General features: G+C 35.4%; 1 protein-coding gene across 5 annotated transcripts in view; it reads right to left on the bottom strand.

Moving 5' to 3' along the window:
- Window positions 1–24,885, bottom strand: part of LOC101889444 (collagen alpha-1(XVIII) chain) — a 662,143-nt gene that overhangs the window by 147,357 nt on the left and 489,901 nt on the right. For all 5 annotated transcript variants that reach the window (XM_059124488.1, XM_059124489.1, XM_059124490.1 and 2 more), the window contains one exon: window positions 19,682–19,922. In XM_059124488.1, the coding sequence (XP_058980471.1) occupies window positions 19,682–19,922 (241 nt within the window). The remainder of the gene's footprint in view (window positions 1–19,681; window positions 19,923–24,885) is intronic.

The following is a 24,885-nucleotide window of genomic DNA, read 5'->3' as shown; positions in this document are numbered from 1 at the left end:
GCTCCCATATATACCTTTATCCAATATCAGGTTTATAGGCACCAAATTTCTATATATCAGCCCAAATTAACTGAATTTTAGCAATTCCAACTGAATTCATCCTAGAAACAAGTTTTTCAAATTTTGTGAAAAAAAAAGTTATAGCTCCCTCATACTTGTAACATGTACTCCACAAGAACGATATTTCGTAGAAGATATCAGATACAGTCCAGAAATATCTCTGTCAAATTTTATCGAGATCGGTTCAGATTTGGATATAGCTCCCATATATATCTTTATCTGATTTCAGGCTTATTATGCACCAAATGGCTAATATCAGCCCAAATGGACTGAATTTTGGCAGTTCCTGCGAATTCATTCCAACCACAAGTGCTTCAAATTAAATAAAAATCGGTTCAGATATAGCTATAGCTCACATATATATATATATATATATATATATATATATATATATATATATATATATATATATATATATATATATATATATTCCGATATTGTGTTAAAGTCCCACACATGCGTAATATGCATACCACAACAATGATCTTTGATACCTCACATCAGATACAGCTCGAAAACACCTCTGCCAAATTTTTCGAGTTGGGTTCAGACTTTTATATAGCTTCGATATACATCTTCATCCGATTTTACGATTATTGTCCACCCTATATTCAATATCAGCCCAAAATGGATAGATTTTTTTTTTCATATTCAACCTAATTTTTTTGGTAAGGGTATTATGTCTTTGTGCATTTGTTTGTAACATGGAGAAGGAAACGAGATAGACCCATAGTTACTTTTGAGAACCTTCATAGAATCACTTTCTGAGTCGATTTATGCATGTCAGTCTGTCTGTCCGTCCGTCCGTCCGTCTGTCCATGTATTTTTGTGAAAAAAATGCAGGTCGCATTTATTATCCGATTGTGATGAAATTTTCCAAACATTATTTTTTTGGCCCAAGGACGAACCCTATTGAAATTGGTAGAATGGGATCAAATTTAGATATAGCTCCCATATATATCTTCATCCGATTTCGGGTTAAATGTGCACCAAATGTCCACTATCAGTCCAAATTACTTGAATTTTGGCACACCCAACCGAGTTCGGCCTAGAAGCAATTATATCAAATTTGGAGAAAATCGGTTCAGATATAGCTATAGCTCCCATATATATCTTTCATCCGATTTGATCTTTAAGTCCCTCACATTCCTACTATGCACTCCACAACCGTGATATTTGGTACCAGATATTAGATGGACAACAGAAATAGCTGTTTTAAATTTTATCGAAATCGGTTCAGATTTGAATATAGCTCCCATATATATCTTCATCCGATTTCGGGTTAATTGACCACCAAATGGCCAATATCAGCCAAAATGGTCCGAATTTTGGCACATGTGACCGAGATTAGCCTTAAAGCAAATACAACAAATTTGGAGAAAATCGGTTCAGATATAGCTATAGCTCCCATATATATGTTTTATCCGATTTGGTGTTTAAGCCTTTCACATTCGTAATATGCACTCCACAAGAATGATATTTGGTACCAGGTATTAGATGGAGCACAGGAATAGCTGTTTTAAATTTTATCGAAATCGGTTCAGATTTGGATATAGCTCCCATATATATCTTCATCCGATTTCGGGTTAAATGTGCACTAAATGGTCAATATCAGCCCAAATCACCTGAATTTTCGTACATAAGACCGAATTCAGTCTAGAAGCTAATACGTAAAATTTGGAGAAACCCGGTTCAGAGATAGCTATAGTTCGTAAAATGCACGATAGAATTAGATAGATTTTGATTTTGTACCATATATCTCATAGAGCTCTGAAATGCCCTGTATAACCTTTTTACGAGAGCTCTACTAAATATGCATAGTGGTGTAGGGTATCATATAGTCGGCCCCGCCCGACTTTTGAGCTTTCCTTACTGGTTTCATTTGGTGAAACTCTGTCCAATATGTCTATTGCTCCAATAAATATTTTTTTAATATAATCCATATCGAAGTCATATCATGCACTATACAGCAATGTTATTTGGTACCGGAGGTTAAAACCCCCCTTCAAATTTGTTGAAAATCGCTTTAGATTTGGATATAGTTCCCAAATCGTGACTACTCTATGCATTTTAATAATTTGATGATTTTAGCGACATTAATTATCGGAATTGTATAGAGTTCCGTATTTAAAGTTTCTAGCAGATACTACAGCCTATGACAGAAAATTGCATATGCAGATCCAGAGGCTGGATTCTTGTTCTATGAAAATAAGAAATGAAAAATTAATTTGACATTTCTTTCCTTTATAAAAGTTTTCATTTCACATTTTCATAGAACAAGAATTGAGGCCCAGGTCTTCGTATAGCCCCCATATAACGCTATCTCTCTATATTTGGTATTTTTACGATTTTAGCTTCTTTATTCACAGGTGTTTCAAATTTCATATTGTAAGTTTCTAATAGGTACTGTGACAGAAAATTGCATATGCAGGTTTACTCCTTCGAATAACCCCCATATAACGGTACCTCCCTATATTTTCGTATTTTAAATTCGTAATGGGTGCAGGTCCGTGTGTGCGAATAACTCCCATATAACTGTACCTCCAGATATTCGATATTTTGATGATATTAGCGACAGAAGATGACCATTTCTGTTTCTTTATTGCATGCCACAGATTCGTTGTGTGGTAATGTTTTTATTTTATTTTCTTTCTTTTTTCTTCCTTTCGTGGCCATTTCAATGCATCTGATATTTCGAATGATTTAAACTGATTGCTGCGAGTTCATTGAGTGCAATTTATTGATTCTTGGTCTCACATATTGTGTACTGTATACACGTATATAAATAGGGTTGGTTTCCTCGAAGGGCAAGGCAATGCATTTGGGTTAAGTGTGAAGACTCATATTTTATTTTAAATAGGAAGAATGGCAAAAAATTAAAATTAATATGTTATTGATGGTGTAACATATTCATTGTTAGGATGTGAATAAATATGAATGCATTTCTGCAGATTTTACACCTTTTTGGCACGAATTTCAAAATTACCCGATATTTGTGTGTACTAAAACCTGTACTATGCTTCATTTATAGCGTACAAAATGATAATATTCGGAATCTACGTAAAAACACTTTCAGAATCGAATTATGCATTTCCATCCATCTGAGTATGTAAGTACATTACTATATTTAGCTTTAATTGTACTTGACCTCAAAATAAAAAAAGTAAAAAAAGCCATTTACTACTTCACTTTTCAAGGATGGAAGAAGGAAGCGAGATAGTCCCCTTTGTTACTTTTGAGGATCTTCATAGAATCACTTTCTGAGTCGATTCCGTCTGTCCATGTATTATTGTGAACAAAATACAGATCGCATCTATTATCCGATTGAGATGCAATTTTCCAAACTATTTTTTGTAAAGATCGGTTCAAATTTAGATATAGCTCCCATATATATCTTTAAGCGATTTCGTGTTAATTGCGCACCAAATGGCAACCAACTTCAGACTGCTGTCATTTCTAAGCCACACGTCCGACAGCTGTTAAAATTATTCCAGAGACAGCTCATTATATTGTTTACAAGCGTACAAAAGCATTTTGGTGAGAATTTTCCAACAAAAAAAGTTATTCGTTATGGAATTCAAGCGTGATAGTGTGATTTCTTTATATTTGGCTGGAAAACCACAATAGCCACTTGTGGTTAGGGCACACCAACATTTAAATGTGAATAAATCTTTTGTGTCTCGTACCATCGCTCATTACCGTGATACTTCTAGCATAGCCCGACGTCAAGGAAGTGAACGGAAGAAAGCAGCAACATCAGCAGAAATGGTTCGAAAAGTAAAGAAGCGACTTGAACGAAACCCGCGACGCAGTGGCCGAAAAATGGCTCGTGAGCTGAACATATCGCAATATTCCATTCGACAGATATTGAAAAATGAGCTCGGGGTAAAGCCATTGAAATTACAAAAAGTGCAAGAACTTACACCGCAACAGAAACAAAAAATGAGCTCGGGTTAAAGCCATTGAAATTCCAAAAAGTGCAAGAACTAACACCGCAACAGGCAAAGCTGATGGTGTGGGCCGCCATAACAGTCGATGGTCGCTCTTCGCTCGTATTAATCGACCGTGGCATCTGAATAAATGCCGAATGTTATCGCGAAAATATTCTGGAGGGTGAATTAAAGTCTTGGGCACGCAAACATTTTGGTGGCAGACCTTGGACATTTCAACAGAACTTAGCACCATCGCACTCAGTACGCGCCACCGAAGAATGGTTACGAAATGAGGTTCCTCACTTCTTTTCCAGCGCACAATGGCCACAAAAATCTCCGGATACCAAACCGTTGGACAATTGTGTCTCGAGTATTTTGGGAAGCAAGGTTGCCACTAAAAAATACCAAAGTGTCGATGAAATCAAGCAAGCGCTTCGCCGGGATTTGTCCAAAATACCGCAGAACAATATTCGTCAGCGTGTAACGGTTTCATTGGCCGTTTGAAGGCCATAATTCGTGCCAAAGGTGACCAAATCGAGCAAATGTAAACGTATTCTAAAATTTGATGCTATTTCCGACATGTTTTGCTTTCATTCAATAAAAATAAAGAAAGAATTGTATAAATTATGACCTTTGACTTTCGATTTGGAGTTCTATGTTCCTCACATGCGTAATATGCACTCCACAACAATGATCTTTAGTGTCAGATATCAGACACAGCCCAGAAATAGATCTGTTAAATTTGGTCAAGATCGAATCATATTTAGATATATATCCAAATATGTCTTTATCCGATATCAGGTTAATTTTGCACAAAATGACTAATATCAGCCCAAAAGAACTGAACTTTGGCAATTCCGTCTAAATTCAGTCTAGAAGCAAGTACTTCAAATTTTGTTGAAAACCGGTATATATAGCTGGTATATACCTCCGCCAAATTTTATCGTGATCGGTTCAGATTTTTATCGAGCTTCAATATACATCTTCATCCGATTTTACGGTTATTGCTCACCATATATGTAATATGAGCCCAAAGTGAATCGATTTTTTCACATTCAACCCAGTTTTCCATTTAGTAAAAATCGGCCCGGTATATCTATTGCTCCAATAAATATTCTTCAAAAAATATAATCTTTACCGAAGTCATGTCATGCACTATACAGCAATTATTTTTCTTTCATAGTTGGTATGAACTACTTCACTTAAATTCCCAATATAATAATTTTTGGTGTAGTGTATCATTTAGTCGACCTCGACCGACTTTTGACCTTTCCTTATTGGTTTTTATTACCCCACAGTGGAAGGTAAGACATTTTCTTTCTTTCATTTCGAATAATCGAGTAATATTGGATAATATCGTCGTTTTTCACATATACGAGTATGTCCGTCTACATTGTAGATAAGAGCAAAGCCATCTGTAGCGCTATCGTACTTCTTTCTGTCTGCCAATATTAATTAGTAGAAGCAGAAACGAAATCAATGCGAATCGAAGAACTTCTTAATTAAATACAACAATTCGTTAAAATTTTTTGCTTTGTTGTTTTGACTTTGTATTATGTTCCGGTTTTTTTGCTATTTCTGTATTTTCGTCTATCGTTTTTTTATTGTTGTCCCAAATCTATATCCCTGAGAGTGAAACCAATGTCGTTCAAAGATGAAAACATAGCAGAAAAACTTTGAGGGAAATGACAAATCAATAAGGATAATGATTATGTCGAATTTGTTGTAATGGTCTCTATACATCGCAGACAATAGCAAGGGCAGCTACAGTTACACTGAAAATTCTTCAAGACCAAAAAAAAAAAAATCGAAACGAAGGATAAAGAAGAAATGCTGCTAAACAGGAATGAAAATGAAATGTTATTGTCTTAAGTTAATTGACTTTTTTTGGCATCTGAAGCATTTTAATTTCCATGTAGCTAATTCCATTTTGATGAAATGCTACAGCACACAAATGAGTAAACTACAAAGTAATGCGAAGAATTAAAAAATCCAAAGGTTGACGGTAGTTTCTTATGTTATTTCACAAGGACATTGGACAAGGACAACGTTGTTTGTTGCTTTTTTTCATTTTAAAATCAAAGCTTTTAAACATTTTTAGTATATAAGGCTTGACATTAATAAGTATTGTAAGTCGAACGGCAATAAAATATTCCTTATTTCAAATATTATTTATTATGTTGCCAAGTTGGGTAGCAATGTTTAAATGAGATATTCGGCTTAAAATAGCCGGTTAAATTTAACGCTGCAAAAATCCTCTTGATATTTCAATAATATTTTTGGAATTTTAAACCCGTATTTGGAGACCCACAGCAGAGAATACTGAATAATTTTAGACCCAACAAAGTATAAATATTTCAGCGAAAATTCTAAGGCGATTTAGCCCTGTCCGTCTGTTGTAATTACGAATTAAGGTAGGAAGCTAATATTTTGCAGAAATCAGTCCTTTGTGAGCAGGCTGATCAAGTTCGAAGATGGCCTATATCAGTCCACGATATCGTATAGCCCCAATAAAACGATAAACGCCCCCCCCCCCCTCCCCCCTCGATGTTCGGTATTTCGATGATTGTAGCCAAATTCTTCAATAAAAATTGGCTGAAAATCCGAGTGCTTTGCCTCCTGGAAAAGTATTGTCTGTATAGGTTCATGATATCGTATAGCTCCAAATACAACGGTGCCTCCCGATATTCGGTATTTTGATTATTTTTGGCACATTTTGCAATCGAATTGTCTGAAATTCTTCGCAGAGAGTTCTTTCCGTGTACTTTACTGTCAGTAAGAGAATTGTCTATATAGGTCCATGGTATCGTATATCTCTCATATAACAGTACCTCCCGATATTTGGCATTTTGAAGATTGTGGGCAATTTTTGAAATGAAATTGTCTGAAAATCCACTCTTTTAGTTTCTTCTGAATACTTTTCCCCCTGGAAGAGAATTGTCGATATAAATACATGATATCCGCCATATAACGTTACCCCCCGATATTCGGTATTTTGGTGATTTTAGACATTATTCACCGGAATTGTTTCAAATTTGGTGTTTGAAGTTCGTAATGAATACTACAGCCTAAGACAAAAAATTGTCTGTGCAGGTCCAAGTCTTCGTATATTCCCCATATAACGGTACCTCTCGATATTCGGTATTTTGATGGTAAAGACAACATTATTAACAGGATTTTTTTCAAATTTGATGATATTAGCGACATTATTCAACGGAATTGTTTCAAATGTCGTATTTATAGGTCGGAATCAGTACTATAGCCTATGACAAAAATTTACTTACGCAGATCCAATTCTTCATATAGCTCCCATATAATAGTTTTCGTTTAAGTGGTATTTTTCGAAGGATTTTATAAAATCCAGTCTGGCCGAACTTAGCTGCTTTTTTACTTGCTGTTTTTTTCTCTAGCAAAGACTTGGAAGCTGGAATGCTGATGCTGTAGTTGCTTATCGACTAAGCGACGCGTATTAATTTTGCAAGGGTTAGAGTTTAGGGCTGGGCAGAAGCCAACCAATTTGGATGGCCATCGGCTGAAATAAGCCATAACTTCTATGTGAAAAAATACTTTTTTGGAGAAAACAATAAACTCTAGAAAAATCGTATTAAAAGATGCCAATGAAAATTCAAATATTTTTTTGACTTTTTTGTCGGAAAAATTATCACAAGCATTTTTTTCAATTTGTCATTTTTTTTACACAGTACAACACTAAGTGCTGGGAGTATTATATATCGGTCGCCAGTAGGGCCAGAATATAGAAGCCGTTTGCTTTTTAATTTGTTGGCAAAATATTTAGGGGTGGAAATACAAAAGCATCTGAAATTTTTCCTGAATTTGAAGTGGCTATGCAGCTTGTAATTAAAGAACAATTAGCACGGAATTTCGCATGAGGTTACAAGTTAGCACAGACAAAAACCTAGTATTTTGGATGGTCATCGAATGATGTGAAATTCTTTTGAATAACTATCAGCATGTCCGAGGGCGTAAATACAGGGTGAGATAAAAAATGCAACAAGGTCAAACGCCATAATTTTAACAATTTTTTTTTAATTTTATTGAATGAAAGCAAAAAACTTCGGATATAGCATCAAATTTGGCACGAATTATGGCCTTGAAGCGGCCAATGAAACCGTCGCCAGGTGATCGACACTTTGGTATTTTTTAGTGGCATCCTTGCTTTCCAAAACACTCCAGACACAATAGTCCATCGGATTGGTATACGGAAATGTTGGTGGCCATTGTGCTCAGGAAATGAAGTGAGGAACCTCATTTTGTTACCATGGCCGGCACTTGAGTTCTGATGGCAAACAGAAGTTGCACATTTTCAGCTGATCTCTTTGGCAAGTAAACACGATCATTTTGTTTGTTTACAATCTGCTGGGCAACGAATGTTTTCTCATCGGAGAAAAACAAATTCGGCAGTTCACAACTTTCGGCCAAACGAAGCAACTCTTTAGTTATTTTGAGTCTGTTTTCTTTCAGTTACGGTGTAAGTTCTTGCACTTTTTGGAATTTCAATGGCTTTAATTTCGATGTTGCTGTTTTCTTCCGTCCACTTCCTTGACGTCGGGCTACTCTACCAGTATCACGGTAACGAGCAATGGTACGAGACACAAAAGATTTATTCGCATTTAAATGCTGGAGTGCTCTAACGATAGTCACTTGTTGTTTACTAGCCGAATATAAAGAAATCACATTATCACGCTTGAATTCCATCACGAATAACTTTTTTTTCTATAAAATTCTCCCCAAAATGATTTTCTACGCTTGTAAACACATTATATATTGTCCACTGAAATAATTTTAACAGCTGTCGGACGAGGGGCTTAGAAATGACAGCAGTTTGCAGTTTTTTTCATTTCACTCTGTATATGTCAAAAGTGACATTTTTGCAGGACTGTTATTTCAACCCAAATTGTTTTGCTTCCAATATATCAATCGCACAATAAAATCGACCTATACTTCGATTATGAAAATATGCAAAGAATATCAAAATTCTCTGGTGGTTAATATTACAATTATGTGCTACTTGGAATTATAGGGCTATGAATGTAATTTGTCGATTTTATTATTAATCATATTGAAGTTTATAATGAATAATAAAACACTTAAAATTCTTAATTTTTTTTTTCACTAATAAAAAGAAAATCATTCATCCCGAAGAGACTTACACCCACAGAAAAGAAATGTAAATAAAGGCACGTAGCATGCTGAAGCATGGACCAGTGGCTTCGTTAATAATATTTTGAATAGCTTTTCAATGAATTTTCTTCAGGAATAAAAGGAAATGCCGACAAAAAGAATCCCAGGCGATTCATGGGTCTTAACAGAGAACAAGCAACATTAAATTGAATTTATTTAAATTGGCAAAAAATACTTCATCAACTAAAATCCATAAAAAAACAGAAACTCATTAACATGCGAAACCATCAACATAATTCCAGTGCGCAATCCTCGACTTCAAGCGGTGCAAACCAAAATTATCTGACATCAAAGGAATGAATAAGCAAAACTCTTGGCTAGATGGTCCAATGAAATCTAAATAATTTTTTGGTTGTGAATTATTTTGTTTCATCCATTGAATTCTAGGAACAATAACAACAACAAACACCCGAAGAAAGTGCATTCAATAAAATAAATTAGAAACGTGAGTGCACTGAAGTGAATAAGGAAAAAAAATCGACAAAAAGGACTCTCCATAACAATAAAAGAAAATGAGGGCAAACGGAACGTAATTCGCCACCCCCTGTGCGCTGCCGCCATTCGTTCATTCGATTTGGCCTTTCATAACCATTGACAACAAAGAAACCGAAATGTAAGACAAATGGTAACAAAAAATCATTTGCAATAAAAGTTCCTCACAAAATAATCTTAAGAAACACAACTAAAAGACTACAAATACTAATGGAACGCAAAACAATTTCGATAATACAATGAACTTTATAAAACAGTGGGTTGAGATATCAAATAAAATATAATTATTGTTCTATAAGAGCATAAAATATTTAGTTATCCATACTTCTTTGCAGGACTGCTCAGATCAGAAGTCGGTGCCGTATCTTGTTGATAATTATGTTTAAAGCAGTAAGCTTTAGAAATTATGCATAAAATGTATAAGTCAACCTTTAAAATAAATTACAAATTAGATGCTGTTAAAAGAAAAACCAGTAAGGAAAGCTCAAAAGTCGGGCGGGGCCGACTATATGATACCCTACACCACTATGCATATTTAGTAGAGCTCTCGTAAAAAGGTTTATACAGGGCATTTCAGAGCTCTATGAGATATTTGGTACAAAATCAAAATCTATCTAATTCTATCGTGCATTTTACGAACTATAGCTATCTCTGAACCGGGTTTCTCCAAATTTTACGTATTAGCTTCTAGACTGGTGATTTGGGCTGATATTGACCATTTAGTGCACATTTAACCCGAAATCGGATGAAGATATATATGAGAGCTATATCCAAATCTGAACCGATTTCGATAAAATTTAAAACAGCTATTCCTGTGCTCCATCTAATACCTGGTACCAAATATCACGGTTGTGGAGTGAATATTACGAATGTATGGGACTAAAACACTAAATCGGATGAAACATATATATGGTTGCTATATCTATATTTGAACCGATTTTCACTAAATTTGATATACTTGCTTCTAGGCTGAATTTGGTCCGATGTACTAAAATCCAGTCCATTTGGACTTATATCGGCCATTTGGTGCACAATTAACCCGAAATCGGATGAAGATATATATGGGAGCTATATCCAAATCTGAACCGATTTCGATAAAATTACAAACAGCTATTTCTGGGCTGTATCTTATATCTGGTACCAAATATCATTCTTGTGGAGTGCATATTACGAATGTGAGAGGCTTAAACACCAAATCGGATGAAAGATATATATGGGAGCTATAGCTATATCTGAACCGATTTTCTCCAAATTTGATACACTTGCTTCTAGGCCGAACTCGGTTGGGTGTGCCAAAATTCAGGTAATTTGGACTGATAGTGGACATTTGGTGCACATTTAACGCGAAATCGGATGAAGATATATATGGGAACTATAGCTGTTTCTGAACCGATTTTCTCCAAATTTGTTGTATTAGCTTTAAGGCTAATCTCGGTCACATGTGCCAAAATTCGGGCCATTTGGGCTGATATTGGCCATTTGGTGGTCAATTAACCCGAAATCGGATGAAGATATATATGGGAGCTATATCCAAATCTGAACCGATTTCGATACAATTTAAAACAGCTATTTCTGTGCTCCATCTAATACCTGGTACCAAATATCACTGTTGTGGAGTGCATAGTAGGAATGTGAGGGACTTAAAGATCAAATCGGATGAAAGATATATATGGGAGCTATAGCTATACCTGAACCGATTTTCTCCAAATTTGATATACTTGCTTCTAGACCGAACTCGGTTGGGTGTGCCAAAATTCAGGTAATTTGGACTGATAGTGGACATTTGGTGCACATTTAACCCGAAATCGGATGAAGATATATATGGGAGCTATATCTAAATTTGATCCCATTCTCACCAATTTCAATAGGGTTCGTCCTTGGGCCAAAAAAATATTGTTTAGAAAATTTCATCTCAATCGGATAAGAAATGTGACCTGCATTTTGTTCACAAGAATACATGGACAGACGGACGGACGGACAGACGGACTGACATGCATAAATCGACTCAGAAAGTGATTCTATGAAGGTTCTCAAAAGTAACTATGGGTCTATCTCGTTTCCTTCTCCATGTTACAAACAAATTCACAAAGACATAATACCCTTACCACTATGTGGTGTAGGGTATAAAAATCGAAGTAACTGTAATCAGGAGTAATTGATTTGATTTTGTATTTCCAAACTAGAAATTACATTGCAACTACTGGACGGAGAATTTAAAGCAACCTAGAAATAACATCAAATTTGGGTTAAAATACGTCTAAACTAAGTCGTGTAATTTTGCTCCAAACGAACGAAAGTAAATTTATATCCATTCCAAAAAAAGATTCCGTTGACATATGCGACACTTTCAGAATTACTTGTAATAACAACACAACACCTCTGTATTACCAGGGCATTATTAGGGCACAAATAAGTTCGGCCGGGCTGAATACGCTCCACCATTTGAAACAAATTTGACAATTTTCAAAAAAATTAAATCCTTGAAAAATCCTCTTAAAATCTTAAAAATATCGAATATAGCCTTTATATAAGGGTCTATACGACGGCGTGGACCTGCATAGGCAACTTTTGTCATAAACTATTACAATATTCAATTGCAAAACTTGAAAAAAATCGGTGAATAATATAGCTAAAACCATCAAAACACCGAATATATGGAGGTACCATTATATGGGAGCTATACCAAAACGTGGACATGCATAGAACATTTTCTGTCATAGGCTATAGTTTCCGTTGCGAATTTCAAATACCAAATTTTAAACAATTCCGGTTAATACTGTCGCTTAAATCACCAAAATAACGAAAAAAAACCATTATTTTCAATACCAAAAGTTCTACAGGCATAATTTACATTTGACTAAAATTTATCAACCTACTTCATTTCGTTCAGGAAATAGAGTGATTTCCACAGAAGGACGGAAATCGACATAGAATTATATGTTGATCGGGAATATATATAATTTGTGGGGTCTAAAATGTATATTTCGAGGTGTTGTAAACGGAATGAAAAACTTAATATACGCTCCATATTATGGTGGAGGGTAAAAAAACAGCTAAGCTCGGCCGGGCCAAACTTGTTATACCATCCAACATTCGGAAAGGAGTTGAAAAATTAAAAATAAAAAATAAAAATAATTTTTGTTTGTCATATGCTGTAGTAACTATTCCGAACTTCAAATACGAAATTTAAAACAATTCCGGTGAATATCACCGTCGCTAATATCATCAAAATATCGAATATCGGGGGGTAGCATTGTATCGGGGCTATACGATATCGTGGACCTATATAGACAATACTCTTTCAGGGGGTAAAAAGCTCACAGAGAACTCCTTGTTTGGGATTTCAGACAATGTCAATGAAAAATGTGGCTAAAACAATTTGTTTATCTGGACCTTGTACGGACACATCTTCAAATGTTGTACCAAAACTCGCTGTAGAGACCGTCGACTGATACCCATTGGCGAGGCACGTCGTCTGGTCGATGTCGACGGCGCTTCTATGACATCATCGGCTACAGAAGCAATATTTCCCTGCAGAACGGATACTCCGGGAACTACCACGCTTGGCAGCATCTTTTGTTGTGCCAGTCGAGGCGAGCGGCTAAACGTCGCTGTGTTTGAACACTAGGCGTTGGACTGGCATGAAATATGCGACGAAATTCATGTTGTAGCAAAGTCACCGACCGATTATTGGAATAATAAATGGTTACCAATATTCTGCGTTCTGGAGCAGTGTAGCGTATCATTGTTTATTAATGTGTATTTCCCATGTGTTTACTACAAAAACGTCAAAAAAAGAACTGACATTAGGGGCTAATCCTAAAATTTATAGGAGGATTACTTTTGCGCCACCTTGTATATATATTCTTGTGTTTTTTCTGCAGTCTCTGAGCTATATCGGTCAACGTCTTCGTATAGCCCACATGTAATTGAACCTCCCCATATTCGGCATTGTGATGTTTTAACCCACAGTTTCCCCGTATTCGAGATTCTGATGATAATGTACACACTTTCTAACAGAACATTTAAAATTTCAGTATTTAGAGTTTATAGTGGCTTCTACCCTCTCGGGCAGAACACTGCCTATAAGGTACACCTTATACCTCCCGGTATTCAAAATTTTGAGGATTTCCACCACAGTTTCTAGCGGAATAGCTCAAAATTCGGAATTTGCAGTTCATAATAGATCATATTTTCATCATATTTCCTATGAAAGAAAATGATCTATATTTGTTCATGTTTTCTATAGCTCCTATATAACGGTAAACTCCCAAATTCGGGATTTTGATCAATTTAGCCTCAGTTTCTAGCGTATTGGAATAAGACTCGGTAGTCACAGCTTAAAATGGGTTTTGCCTACTGTGGCAGAACAAAGTGCACGTTCTTGAAGCTCTAAAATAAACCTTGGCGTTGACGATACATTTCATATGAAGTATGCGGAAACAAAATTCGTTCTCACATTCCAGAGAACATCAATAACTAACCCAATGCAACTTATTTTTATTGAAACGATTCAATAAAAAATTTGTCATTCGTGGCATAAAACTTTGCCTTTCAGAAAACCTTCAAGTGATGTCGACTCTTTCACGAATTTTGCAGAATTATGAGTTTTGAACTATTTCTGGCAATCTGCTATTAGACCTAATTGGAAGTGTGTCAATATCTTTCACAAGAAATATTATTAATATTGGCTACTTGTATTTATCTCCAATGACAATACCTTAAATTAATTAAAGCAAAATCGATTAATTCCGTATTTGCCTTTATATACGTCTGTAAAATTGTGTCTGTTGGACGGCAATCAGACTAAAAACGACCTACCAAATTTGTTATAAAAATATTGGTTTTTGCTTTGCCAATACGCAAGTGATAATATTAACAGACAGCCAAGACGTCCAAAGACCACGAAGATAATTCACATGTGTTCTTGTTCGAACTTAATTACTCATGAAAGAAAACGGGTTGCTGCTATTTAGTGTCAGTAACACAATGCACAATTTTTTAGATTCTTTCCACTCCCCATGAATATGCTTACATTCACAAATGTATATCGTAACTCATTTAAACTTGGATTTTATTTTATAAAAACAATTTCCAAAACGATTTTAAAATTATTTTCTGTTTATGGTCCAATGTGCAAGACAAATTCTACCAACAAAATGAATTCAATTGAGGGTAGCAGCTATCAAAAGATATTTACGAAAAAAAACAAAATAAAAAGGATAATAGATTTGTATTGATAGAAATCAAACACTATAGCGAAAACTTGTAACAAGTGAATACAAAAAAAAAAAAAAAATATTAAGCTACAGCAAATTAAAGAAGAAGAACATTGTGCGCAATAATTTGACATGGTAAGAACATCTAATTCATGAAAATGTGAAAAAAAATGTAATGAATTTCTTTACCCGAACTTTTATCCGGGCGATCTCTTAAATCTTGCAGTTCACGCAGAGCTTTAAGTTCGTCTAAAGTGTAAAAAATGTTTGGCAGTGAACGTGAATATTTTAAAGTATTTTTTTGGGACAGTGTGTTGTTGGTGCAGTTTTTTATTGGATTGGGTTCAAGTTTTGTGTAACAAATGTTTGGGGGAAATAAGAAAAAGCAGTAGGTTCTGGCATTATTACGAGTTAAATGAAATAAAAAAATGAATGAATTGAAATATATTTAATTACTTAGCGTTAAGTTATAGCTTATGTTTAATGATAGAAATTCCTAACACTGGCAAGTCGTTGAAAAGTAAAAAATGTGGAGAATGAATCTCCCCAAGGTTTTAAAGGCTACATGAGTATAACTGCCTTGAAAGAAGATAAGTTTAGCGTATCCAAGTCGTATATGACAACTGGTTACCTTTTATACACTACACTACACTGTGGTCTGGGTACTATGTCTTTGTACATCTGATTGTAACAAGAAGAATAAGAATTTTTGTAGACCAATAGTTCCTTCTGATGATGTGCATCGAATAACGTAAACCCTATTGAAAATTGGAGATAATCGGATTAGATTTGGATATAGCTCTCATATAATTCCAATTCTTCTTTTATTGTGCACCAAATGTGTAATATGAATGGAATTTGGCACATGCCTCCGAATTGAGCTTGGAAGTAAGTATATAAAATTTGGGTTCCGGTTAAGATATAGCTATAGCTCCCATATATGATGATCATTCAATTTTTATACCCTACAACACTATGTGTTGGGGGTATTATAAGTTTGATTGGGCCAAAAATTATGTAACACCTCGAAACATTGGCTTCCCACATAGGAAAGTATATATAGATCTTCCTATCTCGCCGAACTGAGTCGATCTAGCTATGTATGTCCGTCCGTCTGTCCATGTTAATTTGTAATCACTCTACAGGTCGCAATTATGGCCGGATTCTCATGAAATTGAAAATGTAGGTGGGACTGGGTCCAGAATAGAACCCTATTTCTTTCGGAGATGAACGCATAATATTTAGGGGGTGAAATGGACCAAAGACTGAAAAATTGAATGATTTTGCAGTTGCTCTACAGATCGCAATTATAGACCAATCAAAGCGGAATTTAGCACGGGGCTAGAGATTTGGGCTAGGCAGAAGCCTTCCAATTTTGATGGTCAACGGGTTATACTTAGTGAGTGAAATAGTCCATACTATTTGTTTAAAAGAAAAATTTTTCCTTAAACCGCGAATATTTGTAATTCCGTCGAAATCACAAATAGACGAACAGGTAAATTCTGACCGTTACGTAGATGCCAATAATAAATATATAGGATATATATAGCGAAATATATACAATGTGTATCTACAAAGGAAGGGGATGTTATCTAGAATGCTTATATCTCAAGAATGGCTGGACAGATTTTGACAAATTTTGTCAATTCAGAATGCCCTCCTGGCCTAAAAGAATAAAATTTAAGAAATTCGCATAAAAAGATACCAATAATGGTGTTAATATAGATTTTGTAGCATGTTGTGACATTTTTTTATTTTTTCATATTTTTTATCGCATGCTATTTTTTCAATTTGATTTTTAATATTGAAGTGTCTATTTTGCAATATTTTTTCATCTTACAACACAGGTTGGAGTTATTATATGCAGATTGCAATTATCGTCCGATCCTCACGAAAATGTTCACATTTTTAGACGCAGAAGGGGTAGGCCTATAGTTTTCAAAGATATCAGCAATATATTTAGGGGTTGAAATGGACCAACAAATAAAAATGTTCCTGATTTTTCAGCCGTTAAAAAGGTCACGAATAGAAATCTAAGGACACGAAATCTCTCATTAAATTAGAGTTTAGGACATCGGGTGGAATGGACCACTACAAGGACAAGGCGAACTTCTGGCTTTTTGATGCTGATTTCGTTGACGAATATAGCCAAATATCGTAGACAAGCAAATCATATAGATGAGTCTAAATTTGAAGATGAAGTACCAGATATCTCAAATATCTCAGAAATGCTTGGGCACAATTTTATAGAGATCCTCTCAGATTTGCATATAGTTCCCATATATAACTTTATCCGATTTCAGGTTTTGTGCCCCACATGTTTAATATCAGCCCAAATCGAATGGATTTTGGCACATACGTCAGAATTCAGCCTAGAAGCAAGTACTATGTATTTGAAAATCGACTTAGATATGGCTATAGCTCCCATATAACAGTAATATGTACTCTACGACTATGATATTAGGTAACAGATACCAACTAAGAAATACCTTTGCAAATTTTATGAAGATCGGTTCAGATTAGAATATAGCTTCCATTCCATAACCTCATCCGATTTCACCGTTATTATGAACAAATATGTAATATCAGTCCAAATTGGATGGATTTTTGCACATTCAATAGAAATGTTCCATTTGGTGAAACTCTGGTCCCATCTTGTCGAAGTCATTTTATGTATTCAAATAAGCTTCATAGTTGGTCCGATGTACCTTACACAATTCATACGTTTATGTGTTAGGAGTAGCTGTACTAAATATGCGTAGCTGTGTAGGGTATCATATAGACCGCCCCGCCCGACTTATAACCTTTCATCACCGGCTTTAATTGAAAAAACCAGATCCAAAAGCCGATCTTCACATCAGGAAAATTTTATATTTCTGGTTCACATAGAAAATGAAACGTTCTTACAAAAATATGTGGATACGTTAACCTTGACAGAGAAAAAGGTTAATGAAAAAAAAAAAAAAAGAAAAAGGTAGCCCTAGTTATTTCCTTAATTTTACTTGTTATACCCTACAACACTATGTGTTGGGGGTATTATAAGTTTGATTGGGCCAGAATTTATGTAACACCTCGAAATATTGGTTTCCCATATAGGAAAGTATATATGGATCTTCCTAGCTCGCCGAGCTGAGTCGATCTAGCTATGTATGTCCGTCCGTCCGTCTGTCCGTCGGTGGGGCTAGGGTCAGAATAGAAGCCTATTTCTTTTGGAGATGATCGCCAAATGTTAAGGGGTTAAAATGGACCAAATACTGAAAAAATATCGGATTTTGCAGAAGCTATACAGGTCACAATTATAGACCAATCGACGCGGAATTTCGCATGTAGCTAGAGTTTAGGGCGGGGAAGAAGCCTACCAATTAGGGTGGTCATCGGATAATATTTAGCGGGTAAAATAGACCATATCATTTGTGTTGAAAAAATTCAACATTTTTCATTAAACCGCGAATATTTTAAATCCCGCCGAAATCACGAAGCCATGACAAGGTTACTTCTGACCTTTACATTGATGTTAACATCCAACAAATCGGATATATAGCAAAATATGTGCGATATATATGTCTATCAAAGAAGATATGCTTGAAAGATCTCTTATATGTCGAGAACGGCTGAACTGATTTCGACAGTTCTCATTAATTCAGAATGGCCTCTTGTTAGGAAAGAAAAAACGTCAAAAAAATCGCATAAAAATATCTCTCTAAAGAAGAATATATTGAATTTGTAACCTTTTCTCATATTTTTTCAATTTTGTCATATTTTTTTGCCATATTTTCATTTTGAATTAAACATTTGGTAATATTTCTACAGCTAACAAAACTAAGTAGTTAGGATATCAGGATATCATATACAGATCGCATTTATGGCCCGATCCTTGCATGGATGAGGGTCAGAATAGATGCCTACTCTTTTTGGAGATGATCGTTATATATTTAAGGGTTGAAATGGACCAAAAAACTGCAAAATTGTCAGCAGGTCGTTATTATCGCCCGATCCTCACGCACATTTGAATGGGGGTTACCGGACATTGCAAAAGCCAAGCAGTTTTGGATGGCCATCCAAAAGTATTCAATGTGTGAAATAGTTTGCCAACTTTTGTAGACAAAATACGAAAATGTCCATTCCAGTGACTCTTTGTAGAATTCACAAATACAGGGAAGACACACTTCTGACTATTTCGTTAACGCTGATTTCGTGGAAGAATATAGTCAAATGTCTGTATCTCATATAGATGCGTTTCAGTCAAAACCCAATAATAAATGTTAATCTTTTGCCACTTCTGAGAGATTATAGGTCCAGATCTAGGAAGACCATTTAAGTGCAATATCTACCAATAAATTGGAAATGAGCAAATTAGTTTAAGTTGCTATTATTCGAAAATTAGAGAACAAAACCTGATGGTTTTCTTTTATAATTTGTCACAATATCTTGTGGAATTCTTTCGAGTATCTCGCCTATATAAACAGTATCGTTTATTATAGTGTTGTAGGGTATTCAACGGTCGGCCCCGCTCGACTGTAGCCTTTGCTTACTTGTTTTCAAATGGTTTTTACCCAATTTGTTTGGAAAATTTTACTGAGATTTTCCAAAAAAATATAAGAAGATTTTGTCCATTAGGAAGTCTATAGCTATTAATATCGTACGTATGACGTTTTTTTTTAAAGAGATCTGTATCCGTACATCATAATAAACTACTTGCCAGTATATATTATATAATAAAACATTACAACTATATAAATCAATTTCGTATATAGCAAATTATTTGCAATTACTCACCTGGTCGACCATAATATGAAGCATCACCATAATAGCCACTTCTAGAATCGACGCCGGGTTCACCTTTTGGTCCAGATATTGAAAGTCCCGGCAGGCCGGGTGGTCCAGGAGGGCCGGGAGGACCAGGTGGTCCTGGCATAGGAACATATTGTACACCTTCTCCAGATGCTGCGGGTAAACCTGGTGGACCAGGCTTGCCATCACGACCATCGGTACCACGATCTCCTTTTTCTCCTTTAGGCTGTATAAGAAAAAGAACAAAATAAAAAGAATTCAATCAACAATTGTTGCTTTAAATAAATTTGGTTGTGAACTCCTGTCATATCAACATAGTTTTATTCAATCTTTGCATTTATGGGTACATAAAAAGAAAACAAAACAAACAAGTGGTGGGAGGTTTTTTCTTTTTCGTTCAACCTTTGTTTCTACGCTTTGTTTTCTATTATCAAATAATTGTTTAGTTAATCCCAAACTGACAATAGCAGTAAGTTGGTTTCAAACAAAACCTGTCATTATTACATATTATTGTCAATTAGTTGACAAAAAGGTAAGCCGTAATGGTCTTAACTATGCCCAAACTTTCACAATGGCAATGATTGTACAATTAGTTGGATGGATGGAAAGGAATGATGAAGACATGAAATAATCGGCCAACAATGTTGTGGCACAGGCAGCAGATTGTTTTTAGAAACTTTCGTAGAGCATATAATTAATGGACAAAAATGTAGTCATTGATTTGTGAAAAGGTGAATGACAATGGAATTAGATTAGCGTCAAAAAAAAAAAAAAAAAAAAAAAAACAAAACTTTTGCCTAAACAATAAGAGTATAAAACAAGTAAGCAAAGGCTATAGTCGTGCGGGGCCGACCATGTGATACCCTACAACACTACAATATGTTAGAAGCCCCCTTATGTCTAAATCCATTTTGGAAGATTTCGCTTTTGAAATTTTGTCATAGAGCGCTGCCCAGATATTACCCTTAGCATTTTGAACAGGGATATATACCCAGTATTTATGCACTCCGTCGTGATGTTAGATGTTGTGGTCCAGTATACAGCGTAATATAATCCTATGGTCATCCAAAATGCAAGAATTCTTCCCTGTCCTTAACTCTCTTCTCAGGCGTGTCGATTCGCTTCAATTGTGTGATCTAGAAATTTTTTCTGTTTTCGGTCCATTTCAACCCTTAAATATATTGCGGACATCTTTGAAAACAATAGGCTTAGCTCTTTTGAGCCAAACCCTACCCTTGTGAAAATTTTCGTGAGGATCGGACGATAATTGCAACATGTATATAACAACCCCAACCTGTGTTGTAAAAAATATAACAAAATATACAATTCAATATTGTAAGTCAAATTGGAAAAATCGCAGCGATAAAAAAATATGAAAAAATAAAATAAATGTTACAAAATACTACAAAATCTGTATTAACATCATTATCGGCATCTTTTTATGCGATTTTTTTAGATTTTATTCTTTTCGACTCAGCTCGGCGAGATTGGAAGATCCGTATATACTTTCCTATGTGGGAAACCAATATTTCGAGGTGTTACACAATTTTTGGCCCAACCAAACTTATAATACCCCCAACACATAGTGTTGTAGGGTATAAATACATCAGAGCAAAAATAATCATTACACATCAGGTTACTAACTACTCGAAATAGGTAGTTATCACTTGGCCACAAATATTCAACGCATAAGTAGTTATTCCTTGTTGTAACCAAGGAATGACAAACTTATTTGGTAACAAATGATTAGGAGCACATAAGCCGAATAACTTAATAAAAGATAATGCATTTGCGCTATATGTATGTTCAAAATAATGGTTTATTTCAACGGTAAATCCAATGAACTTATTTTCTCCATTACAGAAGGCCACATGTAATGGCAATACAGGTCATCCAAAAAATATCTATAAGCCGAAATAACTTGAATTTATCGTACCAATGAATGACTATCGGGGGAAAAGAGTGTCGGCAAACATAACAAGTTAAAAATTTTGGTGAGAATATTCCAGAAAAAAGTTATTCGTGATGGAATTCTAGCGTGATGGTGTGATGTACTTATATTTGGCTGGAAAGCCACAAGTTAGAGCACTCTAACATTTAAATGTGAATAAATCTTTTGTATCTCGTACCATCAATCGTTACCGTGATACTGGTAGCGTAGCCCTAGTTCAAGGATGTGGACGGAAGAAAATATCAACATCAGCAGAAATGGTTCGAAAAGTAAAGAAGCCGAAAAATGGCTCGTGAGCTGAACATATCGTAATATTCCATTCGGCAAATATTGAAGAATGAGCTCGGGGTAAAGCCATTGAAATTTCAAAAAGTACAAGAACTTACACCGCAACAGAAAGAAAATAGACTCAAAAGAGCTAAATATTTTTTCCGCTTGGCCGAAAGTGGTGAACTGTCGAATTTGGCTTTCTCCGATGAGAAAATATTTGTTGTGCAGCAGTTTGTAAATAAACAAAATGATAGTGACAGCTGAAAGTGTGCATCTTCGGTTGGCCACCAGAACTCAAGCGCCGGCCATGATGATGGTGTAAGCCGCCATAACAGCCGATGGTCGCTCTCCGCTCGTATTAATCGACCATGACATCAGAATAAATGCAGAATATTATCGCTAAAACATTCTGGAGTGTGTATTAAAGCCTTGGGCACGCAAACATTTTGGCCGCAGACCTTGGACACTCCAACAGGACTCAGCCATTACACTCAACACGCACCACCAATGAATGGTTACAAAATGAGGTTTCTCGCTTCATTTCCAGCGCACAATGGCCAACAAAATCTCCGGATAGCAATCCGTTTGTCTATTGTATCTGGAGTATTTTGAAAAGCAAGGTTGGCACTAAAAATACCAAAGTGTCGATCACCTCAAGCAAGCGCTTTGCCGGGAATGGGCCAAAATACCGCAGAGCAACATTCGGGCATCGTGTGATGGTTTCATTGGCCGTTTGAAGGCCATAATTCGCGCCTAATGTGACAAATTCGAACAAATCTATAGTTATTCTAAATATTTAAGCTATTTCTGACATTTTTTGCTTTCGTTCAATAAAATATAAAAAATGTAAAACAATGGCGTTTGATATTGTTGAAGTTTTTTTATTTTATCTCTCCCTGTATATTCATAGACTAATGAAAATAGAGACGAAGAAATTCTCTCTCTGTTTATTATCGAAAAAATTCGAATCAGCAGATGTCGTCTATGTCTTTTAGGAGTATGAGAGAAAATATTGAGGGAGTCAACAGATATATTCCATCTTTACACCAGATCTTGCGTTGATGGAAATATTGAGGTGTGTCGAGTTTGAAAGAAATCAGAGGCTCAATTCGACCGATATATCCCATCATCGCACTAAATCTTGTGTTAATAAAAACATTGGGATGTGTGAATATTGAAGACAATCAGACTGTGATTTCTCATTTTTTAAGAGACGTAACTTTTCAAAATCTTGACCCGCTGTAGGGGAGGTAAATGATGGATTGGGACGATATTGTCAATTTTCGTACCTGAACTAGCACTGACAAAAATATTTGGTATTCTAAGGTTAGCCAAAATTTCTTTCTCTTTCTACGATTTAAATTATTTTCTATGAAAATGTCAGTACCAGAAGGAGTATTGCCCATCTCCGAACTCGATCTAAATTTGACAATAACAACGGATTTGGTCCAAGGAGACATAGAATATAAAACCGTTATGGTCATATCAAATGATATATACCCACTGTAGCCATATGGCTGAGGATATAAAAATTTAGAAAGTACGAAGAGTTAGCCGACGCACATACAAGTTGATAAAAAAAAAAAAACAAATAATGTTTGTAACAGCGGCCAAGTGTATGATGAACCCAACTGCAATTGTTAAAAAATTTTTCTAATTTTGGACTACTCTCAAATATATATGTTTTATCCCGTTTTATATTTCAGATTTCCCACAGTCATAACATGCGCATTACAGCAATGATATTTACTATTAATGATCACGTGGAACCCAAAAATGCGTTTTTAAAATCCAGAATCGATTCAGTTTAAGATATAGCTCCCATATACCTATATGATCCAACTGATTTCAAATTCAAACCGCACTAAGCTACTTTCCCACTTATCTTTAGCCACAATCACAGAGTTAGGACTTTAGTCATTGCAAACATATTATATGCACTACCGGTAATGGCACTAGCACTTTTAAGTACCCTTATAGACGAATGACATAAAAAGGATACTTTATGACAATGGGACGATGTCGTAGACCGATGCCCTTGTTAGTGACTTACAAATACTAGCAAACATAAAAATATAAAAAAATAAAAAAACGACAATATGCCTCATTAAACTCATCCTCGGGAATACGATGTCTTACAATCACTCCGTCAGTGGCTTTACAAAGAGACTTTGTAACAAGACTGAATCCAGAAATAGCAAAGAAAATTTTATACACATACATAGTTAAGCTGGGGTAAACGCAAATTATGAAACAGTCAACAGGCTAAGGAGGAGTGACTGTCATTTATGGTAATACATACCGTTTTGCCGTAATATATACATCCTTGTTTTCTTTTTGTTGCAGGGGTTTGTTTTGTGTTCTTTTTGTTGTTTTGTTCTATTCTGCCGCTAAGGAAATGAGACGCACACACAGTGCAATAATCTGGGGTAAAAATACGAATAATGGTGTCTTTAGAGTCATTCACATTCGTTATGGAGCTTGTTACTAAATTTATCTCTAAGACTTTTGAAGCGTTGAGAGCATTACTAAAAGAGGTTACTCTTTTTTTCATATTTTTTGATTCTCTACTCAACTATGATGTATCAATAAACCTATGTTTGAAGGATATCTTTTGGACGATGATGACTATAAGCTAGACTTATATTGGTCTGCATATATAAACAAGTAAGCAAAGGCTATAGTCGTGCGGGGCCGACCATGTGATACCCTACAACACTACAATATGTTAGAAGCCCCCTTATGTCCAAATCCATTTTGGAGGATTTCGCTTTTGAAATTATGAGACGGAGCACTGCCCAGATATTACCCTAGCATTTAGACCAGGGACATTTGCCCAATATTTATTTAAGCAAGAGGCTCCTCTGTATCTCCAAATTTAGACTCTATTTAGACTCTATACGATCTTCTTGTCTACGATGTTTGGCTATATTCGTCAAAGAAATCAGCAGAAAAAGGCAGAATTTCG

Source organism: Musca domestica, unplaced genomic scaffold (assembly GCF_030504385.1).
Source record: "Musca domestica strain aabys unplaced genomic scaffold, Musca_domestica.polishedcontigs.V.1.1 29, whole genome shotgun sequence".
Classification (NCBI taxonomy): domain Eukaryota; kingdom Metazoa; phylum Arthropoda; class Insecta; order Diptera; family Muscidae; genus Musca; species Musca domestica.
This window is presented reverse-complemented; position numbering and strand designations above follow the sequence as displayed.